This window comes from Hemitrygon akajei, chromosome 15 (genome assembly GCF_048418815.1).
Source record: "Hemitrygon akajei chromosome 15, sHemAka1.3, whole genome shotgun sequence".
NCBI lineage: Eukaryota > Metazoa > Chordata > Chondrichthyes > Myliobatiformes > Dasyatidae > Hemitrygon > Hemitrygon akajei.
Genome location: NC_133138.1, coordinates 10906640 through 10918972, shown reverse-complemented (window position 1 = coordinate 10918972; position 12333 = coordinate 10906640). Strand labels below are relative to the sequence as shown.

The window sequence follows — 12333 nt, the reverse complement described above, 5'->3', positions numbered from 1 at the left end:
GCTGAGTGCATATAAAAATTATTTGCCAATCCTCCTTCCATGTTTTTGCTCCCCATTTAGTTTCTCAGCTTGCTGATCTGCAATATCCATCATCCATTTTCAGTCTATATATCCATCTCTGTTTCTACTTCTTGATAATTATTATCTAGCTTGCAACTTTCTAGCGACCGTAACTGGATATGGTAACATTTTCATTGTGGAAAGAGAATGGTTCTCCTTAGTGATTTCATTTTTAAATCCATAAAGGAATTACCATATCTAGTTCCTTTCTTATCAATACCACCAGCCACCACCCACCATCTTCACCCAAGATATTTTTAAAAGTTAAAATACATAACAGAACAAATATAATCAAGCCAGAAAAGGAGTTTTGGAAGCTTGAAATGTCTGTATTTTATATGGTCAGACTTTCATTGCAAGGCTAAGGTTCCAATGATATTGCAAAAATATGCTGCTTCGTTGAGGTCATGGTAGTAAATATGTTGATTCTGATTTGTGATGTTTAAATGCCTAAAATTTCCTTAAACCTGTTTGTTTTGGAATGTGAACTTTCATTTCAATAATATTAATGGAATTTTGTACCTACGCATCCAACAGAATCCATTCCATGCATCAACATAAGGGCACACATCAACACTGATCTATTAGCTAATTAGTTTTTTTTACTAAAATCATTCACCCCTACAAAACCTGAAATCATTTAAAAGACGATTATTAAAGGTCAGCAAGCTTTTCTAATGCTCTTTAATTTATGTTTTAGTTTATTTTATTAAATTAATGATTTTTTTCTCCCTTCCTCCTCATAATTTTTACAGCTTCCTGCAGATCTTTCCAAGATGCACCTCACAGATAATCCACATCCACAAGTGACACTTGTCCCTTCCAGCCAGTCTGGGTGCAGTATTGCCAGTGACTCTGGGAGCAGCAGCCTATCAGATATCTATCAGGTAAAGTTGAAATGAGGAAAAACAATATAATTATTTTTCAGTAATTATTTATGCTGGCATACAACAAAGCAAAATTTTGCATTGTAAAATACCTTTGTGATTTAGGTACTTTTCAGATTTACGAAAATAGTTAAAAAGTCTGAAAAAGACACTTTAAAAGGGTTGACCACAATCCAGTTTGATGATTGGGGCTTAAAAGGAAAAAGGTAGAAAGGTATAATTAGACAGAAATGTTTAGATTGATTCTTCTATAGAGAATGTCTGGAGGTTCAGAGTTATAGAGTCATATTGCAAAGAAACAGGCCATTCAGTTGAGGTGCAGTGTGAAGGTTGGGGGAGGAATTGGTGGTGATGCATAAGAATCCAGAGACACAAAAATTGTTTACAGGGATGAATGCTGGTCTGGAGAATAGCACAAAAAGTGAATCAGAACTGGCTTGAGGGATTTAATAAAGGGAAGATAGGATTTAATTGAAGCTTAAAAGACAGGAAGCCTGTTAGAATAATGAGGAAGGGGTGATGGTTGACTGGGATTTAAATGGGACAGCATTTGTGTTGCAGAGTTCGGTCAAGTTAGTATTTCAAGCAGAATAAAAGTTGGAAGCCAAAGAATGCTAGCTGAATTTATGATATATTTAAAGCAATTAATGATGAAATGGGGGTGAGGAGTCTTTGTTGATAGAAAAAATGAAGTTTAAGACTCACTAGAAAGTTTTGCTGGGTGTCCAGATAACAACCTTCTGATAGTCCCAGAGTGAGAGATGGGAACTGGCTTGAGAACAAGGATTATGACAGGCATTGAGGAAAATTGTTTTTGTTTTTCTAGTGGTCAGCTAGAGGAAATTAAGAATCACCAAAACAGCATAAAGGTTGTTAACTCTCAGAAAAGGTTTTGGAGGAATAATGCACATGCGGTTTCCTGTACTTTGTTGTATATGTTGGTTACTCAACTAGATACAAATATAAAATGAACAACCAAGCTTTACTGGGAAATCTTGTGCAACAATATGCTGATATTGATTGACGGAAGTCAGAACTGAACAAACATTAAGAATCAGGTTTATTATCACTGACCTATAACACGAAATACGTTGTTTTGCAGCAGCAGTATCTTGCAAGACATAAAAGTTATAAATTGCAAAAAAAGAAGTGCCAGAAAAGGAATAACCAAGTAATCTTCATGGACCATTAAGAAATCTGATAATGGAGGGGAAGATTTTCCTGGATTGTTGAGTGTGGGTTTTGAGGCTCCTGTGCTTTCTTTCTGAAGGTATTCAGATTGTAATAAAGGCATAGACTGTTTTCTAAGTGGGGACAAAGTTAAAAAGTTAGAGGTACAAAGGAACTTGGGAATTCTTGTGCAGGATTCCTGAATGGTTAATTTGGAGGTTGAATTTGTGGTACAGAATGCAAATTCATGCTAACATTCATTTTGAGAGCTCTAGAATGTAAGAGCAAGGATGTAATGCTGAGGCTTTATAAGCCATTGGTCAAACTGCACTTGGAGTATTGAGCTGTCTTGAGCCTCTTATGTAAGAACAGATGTGCTAGCATTGTGAAGGGTCCAGAGGAGGTTCATGAGAATGATTCCAGGAACAAAAGGGTTAATGTTTGAAAAGCATTTGATGGCCCTGGGCCTGTACTCACTGGACTTCAGAAGAATGAGGGGGATCTCACTGAAACCTATAGCATTTTGAAAGACTAGATAAGAGTGTGTGTGAAGAGCAGTTTCCAATAGTTTGGGATCAGAGGGCACAGCTTCAGAATAAAGGAGCATCCATTTAGAACAGATATGAGGAGGAATTTCTTAGATAGAGGGTGGTAAATCCATGGAATTCATTGCCACAGACAGCTTTGGAGGCTGTCAGTGAGTATATTTAAAGCAGAGGTTGTTAGGTTCTTTTTAGTCAGGGTGTCAAAGGTTATGGGGAGAAGGCGGGAGAATGGAGTTGAGTGGGATTGTAAAACAGCCATAATGGAATGATAAAACAGACCTGATGGGCTGAATGGCCTAAAACTCTCATTTTGGCATTAATGAGAAAAGTGTGTGTACCTAATGATGAGGGTCCTTAATGATAGATGCCAGCTTCTTGAAGATGTTGTGATGGTGCTGGCTGAGTCCATAACTCTCTGAAATCTTTTGTGATCCTGTGTATTGGAGGCTTCCTACAGGCTGTGGTCAACCAGTCACAATGCTCTCCATCATGTATCTGAAGAAATTTGCAAGAGTCTTTGGTGACATAACAAATCTCCTCAATCTCCTAATGAAGTAAAGCATTTTTTCTTGATTGCATCATTGTGTTGGGTCCGGGATAGATCCTGTGTGATGTTGATACCCAGGAGTATGAAGCTGCTCCATTGATTAATGTGTGTTCTCTTGACCTCCCCTTCCTCAGATTAACAATCAGTTCCTTAGTTCTGCTGTTTTTGAGTGTGGCGTTATCATTATGATACCACTCAATCAGCTGATCGATCTCACTCCTGCTAGCCTCAGCACTATCTGAGGTTAAAAACCAAGAAATAAAAGGAGCTGAATCGACTAATACTCAAAAGTGATGTAGAAATTCTGTGTTTAATTACTACACACCTGTTTGACCTCATCAATTTTAAGTTCATGTTCATTTTATTGTCATTCAACTGTATACCCGTACATCTGTACTGCCAAATGAAACAACGTTCCTCCAGACCAAAGTGCACAATATATACTAAAATACATAACACAAAGTAATATTACCAAAATATTATCAACAAAAATATAAAGTGTATATACAAATTAAAAAGTAAGCATTATAACACCACCAGTGCTTTATACGTAATGAGACTGTGTGATGAGATTCATATGTGGTGGCAGGGAGTTCAGTAGCAAACAGTGCAGACAATGCAGCCAATTTATTTTGCTTGTTCATAAAATTTTAGTATCCAGCTGCTGTTAACCATGCTGTTGCTTCCTTTATCCCCTCAGTAGGCAGTTCAGTTTCTTAAGCACTGCTTCTTAAAACTAGTCTGTATCTCTTGCAAGAAGGACTGTGGCTATTTCTAGTGGTAGATGTCATTAAGGAGGTGATTGCAATGTAACAGAAGACATGTTTGTATTAGATGAGAGAGAACAATTACCATAGTTTTCAGTGCTGCTTTGAGGTCTTGGTGGAATGGAAGGCATAGAAATTCAGCTTTTGTTGTGTTTGTATGAGTAGTCACTTCTGAAATCTGTTCAATGAGAGTTACAGAGTTACACAACACAGAAATGGGCCTACAGCCTACCAGGAGTATGACCATTTGCACAAATTGTACACTAATCTCATTTTATTTTCTCCCCATTCTAATGAATCCCTAGCAACCCCCATCCAAATTCCACCACTCGCTAAACACTGGGTGCAATTTACAATGGCTGATTAACCTCCCAGTGCACATCTTTCTCTCTGTCCGAATGTAACATCAGGGCAAGGTGACTGAGAGTCAGCATCTTTCTATTATCCAATGAAGTAGAACTGTATAGGAGTATTGAGATGAAGAAAGTCATGTATAAGAAAGGCATTAATAAGATAGGCGAGATTGATTAATTCACATTTGGCATTCTTTGAATTCCAGGATTTAGCTTGGAATGTTTAATTTGTATTAGGTTGTACTATAGCATTTTGGCCAAGCAAATAATGTGATGGAAGGCAACTGAAGAAAGGAAAGCTGAAAACTTCTGATAACTTAACAATTAAGTTGTAGAAACATAGAAAACCTACAACGCAATAACAGGCCCTTCAGCCTGCAAAGCTGTGCCAAACATGCCCTTACCTTAGAAATTACCCAGGGTTACCCATAGCTCTCTATTTTCTGAGCTCCATGTACCTGCCCAGGAGTCTCTTAAAAGACCCTATCATATCTGCCTCCACCACCGTCGCCTGCAGCCATTCCATGCACTCACCACTCTCTGCATTTAAAAAAAAACTTATGCCCAGACATCTCCTCTATACATACTTCCAAGCACCTTAAAACTGTGTCCTCTCATGCAAGCCGTTTCAGCCCTGGGAAAAAAGCCTCTGATTATCCACACGATCAATACCTCTCATCATCTTATACACCTCTATCATGTCACCTCTCACCCTCCGTTGCTCCAAGGAAAAAAGGCTGAGTTCACTCGACCTATTCTCTTAAGACATGCTCCCCAATCCAGGCAACATCCTTGTAAATCTCCTCTGCACTCGTGCTATGATTTCCACATCCTTCCTGTAGTGAGGTGACCAGAACTGAGCACAGTACTCCAAGTGGGGTCTGACCAGGGTCCTATTTAGCTTCAATATTACCTCTCGGCTCCTAAGCTCGATCCCACGATTGATGAAGACCAATACACCGTATGCCTTCCTAAACACAGAATCAACTTGCCCAGCAGCTTTAAGTGTCCTATGGTCTCAGACCCCAAGATTCCTCTGATCCTTCACACTGCCAAGAGTCTTACCATTAATTCTATATTCTGCCATCATATTTGACCTACCAAAGTGAACCACCTCACACTTTATCTGGGTTGAACTCCATCTGCCACCTCTCCTTCAACCTACGTTTGTTCGGTGTCTTCACCTGGAATAGATTTGCCAAGGCATCTTATGGTGAAGTTATCCAACACGCAGTAGACTGCCTCAAATCTGAAGACCACCTTCTACTAGCCTCATTCAATGTGGCTTTGGCAGTAGAGCTGATGCTTGAACATACCAAATACCAGTTCTCTGGATTCTTATCGCTACACAGCTCTCCTGATATGCTCCATATATGCCTGAATTATGAACTGGAATCATATCATGTAGATGGAGATGGCTTTTAATATTCAAATACAAATCGCACAGATATCTACAATGGAATGAAAGTACTGTTACTGTTTTGGGAATATTTGGCATTTATCACATCTGTTCAGCAAATTTATTAGTGTTGAGGAAAAGTCTAGTAGGATGAATGTATGTGCCATATGGCACTTAAAAAAGAATAATGTTGTAGTGGATAGACTTCAGATTAATGTAGCAGGTATAAAAGACAATCTTTCAGGTCCTGGTTTCCTGCAAATTCTAGCACCTTCAACGTTGCCAGGCAGCATCAAATGTGGGATGACAAATAATTACTGGTTGAAATTTATTAGTACCTAATCTCCATAATGACTGTTGGGGAATGGATAATTTTCTGCTAATAAATAAATGTTCTGTGGTGTAGAGTGAACTTGGGGAGTTGGTTCCAACACACACAAAACGCTGGAGGAACTCAGCAGGGTAGGCTGCATTTATGGAAAAGAGTACAGTTGATGTTTCTGGCTGAGACCCTTCAGCAGGTTTCAGCCCAAAGTGTCAACTGTACTCTTTCCCATAGAAGCTGCCTGGTCTGCTGAGTTCCTCTGACATCTTGTGTGTGTGTGTGTGTGTTGCTTTGATTTCCAGCATCTGCAGATTTCTCTTGTTTGTGATTGGGGAGTTGGTTAACTTGTTCAGCGATAAATTGCCATTGTTGCTGTCACACCTACATTGCACATGGATTCTAGTCCTTTTTCAATACCTACAGTGGGTGATACTAGTGTCCTTATCAATACGTTAGCTTTGTAACTTGCATTGCAGCCATACACTTATGATTGCCACATCTGAATCAATGTGGCATTTATAGTGCCCAAACATCAAATGTTATGCAGCTGAATTTTGCAGCCAGTTTGAAGTTTGCTGATAGTTGGTTCTGATTATTAGAAAACTTCTTAAGTCACCTCGTGTTGGGTGCATTCAAGTCTATCATAGTTACCCCAGGAGTAAATGTCGAATTCGGCCCCAGTAACAGAAGAGCTCTATGTCAGAATAATTTTTTTTCCATTTCTTATGCTAGATGTTGTACTATCTTAAGAAAGTCCACAGTTTGGGTTGTCAGGAGCTCATTTTGTTTTGGATTCTTCCAGTAAGCACAGTTCAAGGTTTCTAATTCTTCAGCTTAAATTGGTGCATGAAAGCATTTCTTGCCATTTGACACTTGCAATGCCCATTGTGCAGCTTCTGTGCCAATTTGTTCTGTCACAGTATTACTGGCTTAGTTGCCTTAGAGTCGGACTCAAAGGCTTAGAGGACTTTGTTATCTTCCACTTAAGAATGCTAAGTACAAGTATTTAAGTTGAACTAATAAAACTGACAGCATTCTTAGGATGTATTCCTTAACGAAACCTTTTGATCACCAATTTAATTTGAGAAGAGCATAATATACTAAATGAGCACATATTAATGTTAGGTAAACTGAATTTTATATTATCTTGGATAAATGAGGCCATCAACTTAATTTTAAAAATAATTGATTTTTGATGTGGCATTGTGACTACAGATTCCTTTGTCTAATGCTTAAATATGCTTAATTTGAAATGTCATGTTGATATTTGATGAAGTAATGTATTGCTGGCTTAAGGAATCTAAAATACCACTGTAACCTTTAGCATTATGTTCTAATGACATCACACTTACACAAAGGGTTTTGATTTATAATCATTTAAAAAATTCAGAGTTTCTTCTATATCTAAAGAGATTTTTAAATGTGTATGAAGTGGCCATTTGATATTGCTACCTGTAGGGAAATAATGAGAAGACTGTTGCCAATGGACCAGATTGTATTTTGCAGATTGGGATACTTGTCAATTTGCAGTTCACAATTGTCATCATCTGCTAGGCTGTATTCTAAATTGTATCGGTAGGAGCTTGGTCTCCGGAGAAATGACAGTCGAAAATCCTTATTTATGTTGCAATATGGTTACTTGCTTCGGGTTCTCCCCGTAAATGTGATGAAAGTTGTAATCTTTTTCATTCCAAATGAAGCATGCATAGATTAGGCTGTTAGCTTTCTAACATGGAGGTGTGAAAGATGAAATGATGTAGCAACTTCAGACAAGAAGAAGTATTGTTCATACAGTTAATCAAGTTAGGGTATTGATTCCAATTAAATTGATGTTATTGATGTTATACTGCATAAACAAATGCTGAAGGATGATACTGTCACATAAAATACTCAATGGTGATAAAAATACACTGTGGTTGCTGGTTTTATAAGCACAGAATACTTAATAACATTTTTATTAGTGTACTGGACACTCCACCTATTTTTTGTGTTCTCTTTGTATCACTGGAGATGGAATATTGTAAGGCTTCTACTTACCTCTTTGTTTCTTCCTGACATTTGAATATTATTAATTAACTAGTGATACTGGATTTTATCTTTTGGATTTCAGTGACTTAGGAGAATCTTTGATGACAGTCATTGAAACTAGAGTGATGTTGATTGCACTTTCATTTACTTGATCTTAAACTAACTAGTAGTTCAACTTCCTTGCAAACGAGCACCCCACCTTCAAGCTACATTGTTTATATTCAATGCTTTAAAAATCAAAGGAAATGATGTCAAAATCCTTTGGGTCTGATATGAGTTTAGCATTCCTGGAAGCTTGACCCAGGGCATTCCACTTTCACTCAATCTTTAACACAATGATCACGATTAAAACTTGTTGATATGTTCAGTAATTTTCCTTGGGGGAAAATAAGTAAAATATATCAATAATGCTACTTTCATTAACATGTCTTGAGTAAAATCTTTATGACAAGAAGTAGTTAAGATTAAATATAAATTTTAACTAGTTAATTTGTTTTCACTGAGATATCCTAAATAAAAATAGTTGTTTCTTCTGGTATTCATATTGAATTGTCATGCAAACGTCAATGTTCCACACTACTCTTGCTGAAGTTTCTAATTATGGATGGCTGTATAAGCTTCCTGTTGCTTTGATTGGTAGCAATGAGATCAAATTCCTCTCATCCCAGCTGTATGCCTCTCCTAAAGGTTAAGCAGGAAAAAAGCATCTTCATGCCCTGCTGAGAAAAAAACAAAATACATCTTCCAGTAGTGGCTATTAACCAGATGGCATATAATATTTAAATAAACAGGAGAGTATTTATTCAGACAGTGCTGGAATTGAAAGAAATAAACAGGCTACTGGAAGACCTGCGGATCTCTGCAGATGCTTGTAAAAACAGCATCTGCAGAGACAAAAGGTGGAACTTGGTGTTTCAGGTCAAGACCCTATATGAAAATCCAGTATATTTAAAGTAGTCTCCTATATTTTTGGGCAGGGTGGAATGAAGTTGGAAATAAATCTATTTCTAGATTCATGTAACCTACATAAGCTTACATTTCCTGTATGTAATACTTTTTACACGATTAAGGTTGCTGATAATTGTGATTGTGTATTGAATTCCCCTGTCATCTTTAAAGAGTTCTTTAGTGTTGCTTTCTAAATGATAAAATTTGCACTTGTTTTTAGTATTGAGCCAAAGCTTTTAATGAATGATAGAGTACTCCTCTTATGTAAGGTTCCAGAGAATTGGAGGGTTGCAGATGTTGGAAATTATAGAGCAGAGTCTCTTACTTCAGTGGTTGGTAAGTTGATGGAGAAGATCCTGAGAGGCAGGGATTATGACCATTTGGAGAGGCATAATATGATTAGGAATAGTTGTCATGGCTTTGTCAAAGGCATGTCGTGCCTTACGAATCTGATTGAATTTTTTGAGGAGGTGACTAAACACATTGATGAAAGTAGAGCAGTAGATGTAGTGTATATGGATTTTAGCAAGGTATTTGATAAGGTACCCCATGCAAGGCTTATTTAGAAAGTAAAGAGGCATAGGATCCAAGGGGACATTGCTTTGTGGATCCAGAACTGGCTTGCCCACAGAAGGCAAATAGTGGTTGTAGATGGGTCATATTCTGCATGGAAGTCGGTGACAAGTGGTGTGCCTCAGTGATCCGTTCTGGGACCCCCTACGCTTCGTGATTTTTATAAATGACCTATATGAGGAAGTGGAGGGATGGGTTAATACATTTGCTGATGACGCAAAGGTTGGGGGTGTTGTGGATAGTGTGGAGGGCTGTCAGAGATTACAGTGGGACATTGATAGGATGCAAAACTGGGAGGAGAAGTGGCAGATAGAGTTCAATCCAGATAATCAGAATCAGATTTATGATTACTGGCATGTGACATGAAATTTGTTAACTTAGTGGCAGCAGTTCAATGCAATACATACTCTAACAGAGAGAGAAAAAAAAATAATAAGTAAATAAAATAAAACATAATAAACAAGTAAATTAATTACATATATTGAATAGATTTTGAAAAATCTGCAAAAACACAAATACTGTATATTAAAAGAAAGTGAGGTAGTGTCCAGAGCTTCAGGGGCCATTCAGGATTCGGATGGCAGAGGGGAAGAAGATATAGGCTAGTGCCCAAGATGGAGCTGACTAGCTTTACAACTTTTTGCAGCTTTTTTTCAGTCCTGTGCAGTAGCCCCTCCATACCAGACAGTGATGCAGCCTGTCAGAATGCTCTCTCCATGGTACAACTATAGAAGCTTTTTGAGTGTGTTTGTTGACATGCCAAATCTCTTCAAGCTCCTAATAAAGTATAGCCACTGTCTTGCCTTCTTTATGACTACATCAATGTGTTGGAACCAGGTTAGATCTTCAGAGATCTTGACACTCAGGAACTTGAAGCTGCTCACTCTCTCCACTTCTGATCCCTTTTTGAGGATTGGTATGTGTTCCTTCGTCCTACCCTTCCTGAAGTCCACAATCAGCACTTCCGTCTTACTGACGTTGAGTGCCAGGTTGTTGCTGCAGCACCATTCCACTAGTTGGCATATCTCACTCCTGTACGCCCTCTCGTCAGCAGCTGAGATTCTACCAGCAATGGTTGTATCATCAGCAAATTTGTAGATGGTATTTGAGTTATGCCCAGCCAGTCTTGTGTATACAGGCAGTGGGCTAAGCACACACCCCTGAGGTGCGCCAGTGTTGATCGTCAGCGAGGAGGATATGTTATCTCCAATCCGCACAGACTGTGGTTTTCCAGTTAGCAAGTCGAGGATCCAATTGCACAGGGAGGTACAGAGGCCCAGGTTCTGCAACTTCTTAATCAGGATTGTGGGAATGATGGTATTAAAAGCTGAGGTATAGTTGATGAGGTATGTGTTTGTGTTGTCCAGGTTGTCTAAAGCTGTGTGGAGAGCCACTGAGATTACATCTGCCTTTGACCTATTGTGATAGGCAAGTTGCAATGGGTCCAGGTCCTTGCTGAAGCAGGAGTTCAGTCTAGTCATAACCAACCTCTCAAAGCATTTCATCACTGTCGATGTGAGTGCTACTGGGCGATAATCATTAAGGCAGCCCACATTATAGTACTTTGGCACTGGTGTAATTGTTGCCTTTTTGAAGCAAGTGGGAACTTCTGCCCATGGCAGTGAGAGGTTGAAAATGTCCTTGAATACTGTGAAGTGGTTCATTTTGGCAGGTCAAATATGATGGCAGAATATAGTATTAATGGTAAGACTCTTGACAGTGTGGATGATCAGAGGGGTCTTGGTGTCCGAGTCCATAGGACACTCAAAGCTGCTGTGCAGGTTGTCTCTGTGGTTAAGAAGGCATACGGTGCATTGGCCTTCATCAATCATGGGATTGAGTTTAGGAGCCGAGAGGTAATGTTGCAGCTATATAGGAATGGTCAGACCCCATTTGGAGTACTGTGTTCAGTTCTGGTTGCCTCGCTACAGGAAGGATGTGGAAACCATAGAAAGGGTGCAGGGGAGATTTATAAGGATGTTTCCTGGATTGAGAAGCACATCTTAAGAGAATAGATTGAGTGAACTCGGCCTTTTTTCCTTGGAGTGACGGAAGATGAGAGGTGACCTGATAGTAGTGTACAAGATTATGAAAGACATTGATCATGTGAATAGTATGAGATTTTTTCCCAGGGCTGAAATGGTTAGCGCAAGAGGGCACAGTTTTAAGGTGCTTGGAAGTAGATACAAAGGAGATATCGGGGTAAGTTTTTTATACAGAGAGCGGTGAGTGCATGGAATGGGCTGCTGTCAACAGTGGTGGAGGCAGGTACAATAGGCTTTTTTAAGAGATTCCTGGATAGGTACATGGAGCTTAGAAGAATAGAGGGCTATGGGTAACCCTTGGTAATTTCTAAGGTAAGAACCTGATTGGCACAGCTTTGTGGGCCAAAGGGTCTGTATTGTGCTGTAGGTTTTTTATGTTTCTAACACATATAAATTTAAAAGATCTTGCATTAGCAATATATTTAGGAAGTCCATTGGATTCTGGTTTATTAGTCCATCAATTAATCATGGCAGTTGCTAATTTGGGACAACTCTTCAAGAACAAACAATAATTGTGAAGATTGCCTTTGTTTATTTGGGACATTCTACTGCTTAATTGGGACAGGAGACTGATGTTGAACAGTTTCTAACTAGCATCAGTCATGTGAACTACACCATGCTGAGAGCCAGCAGTTTTAAATAGTCTCAGTTGCATGTGTTTGTGTTCAAAAAGTAGTGATTTTTGT

General features: G+C 38.7%; 1 protein-coding gene across 13 annotated transcripts in view; it reads left to right on the top strand.

The window, feature by feature from the left end:
- LOC140739160 (rap guanine nucleotide exchange factor 6-like) overlaps window positions 1-12333 on the top strand; it is a 374285-nt gene that overhangs the window by 252438 nt on the left and 109514 nt on the right. For 11 of the 13 annotated variants that reach the window (XM_073067167.1, XM_073067164.1, XM_073067166.1 and 8 more), the window contains one exon: window positions 816-947. The exons of the other annotated variants lie outside the window; for them this stretch is intronic. In XM_073067167.1, coding sequence (XP_072923268.1) covers window positions 816-947 — 132 coding nt within the window. The remainder of the gene's footprint in view (window positions 1-815; window positions 948-12333) is intronic. 13 annotated transcript variants of the gene reach the window in all.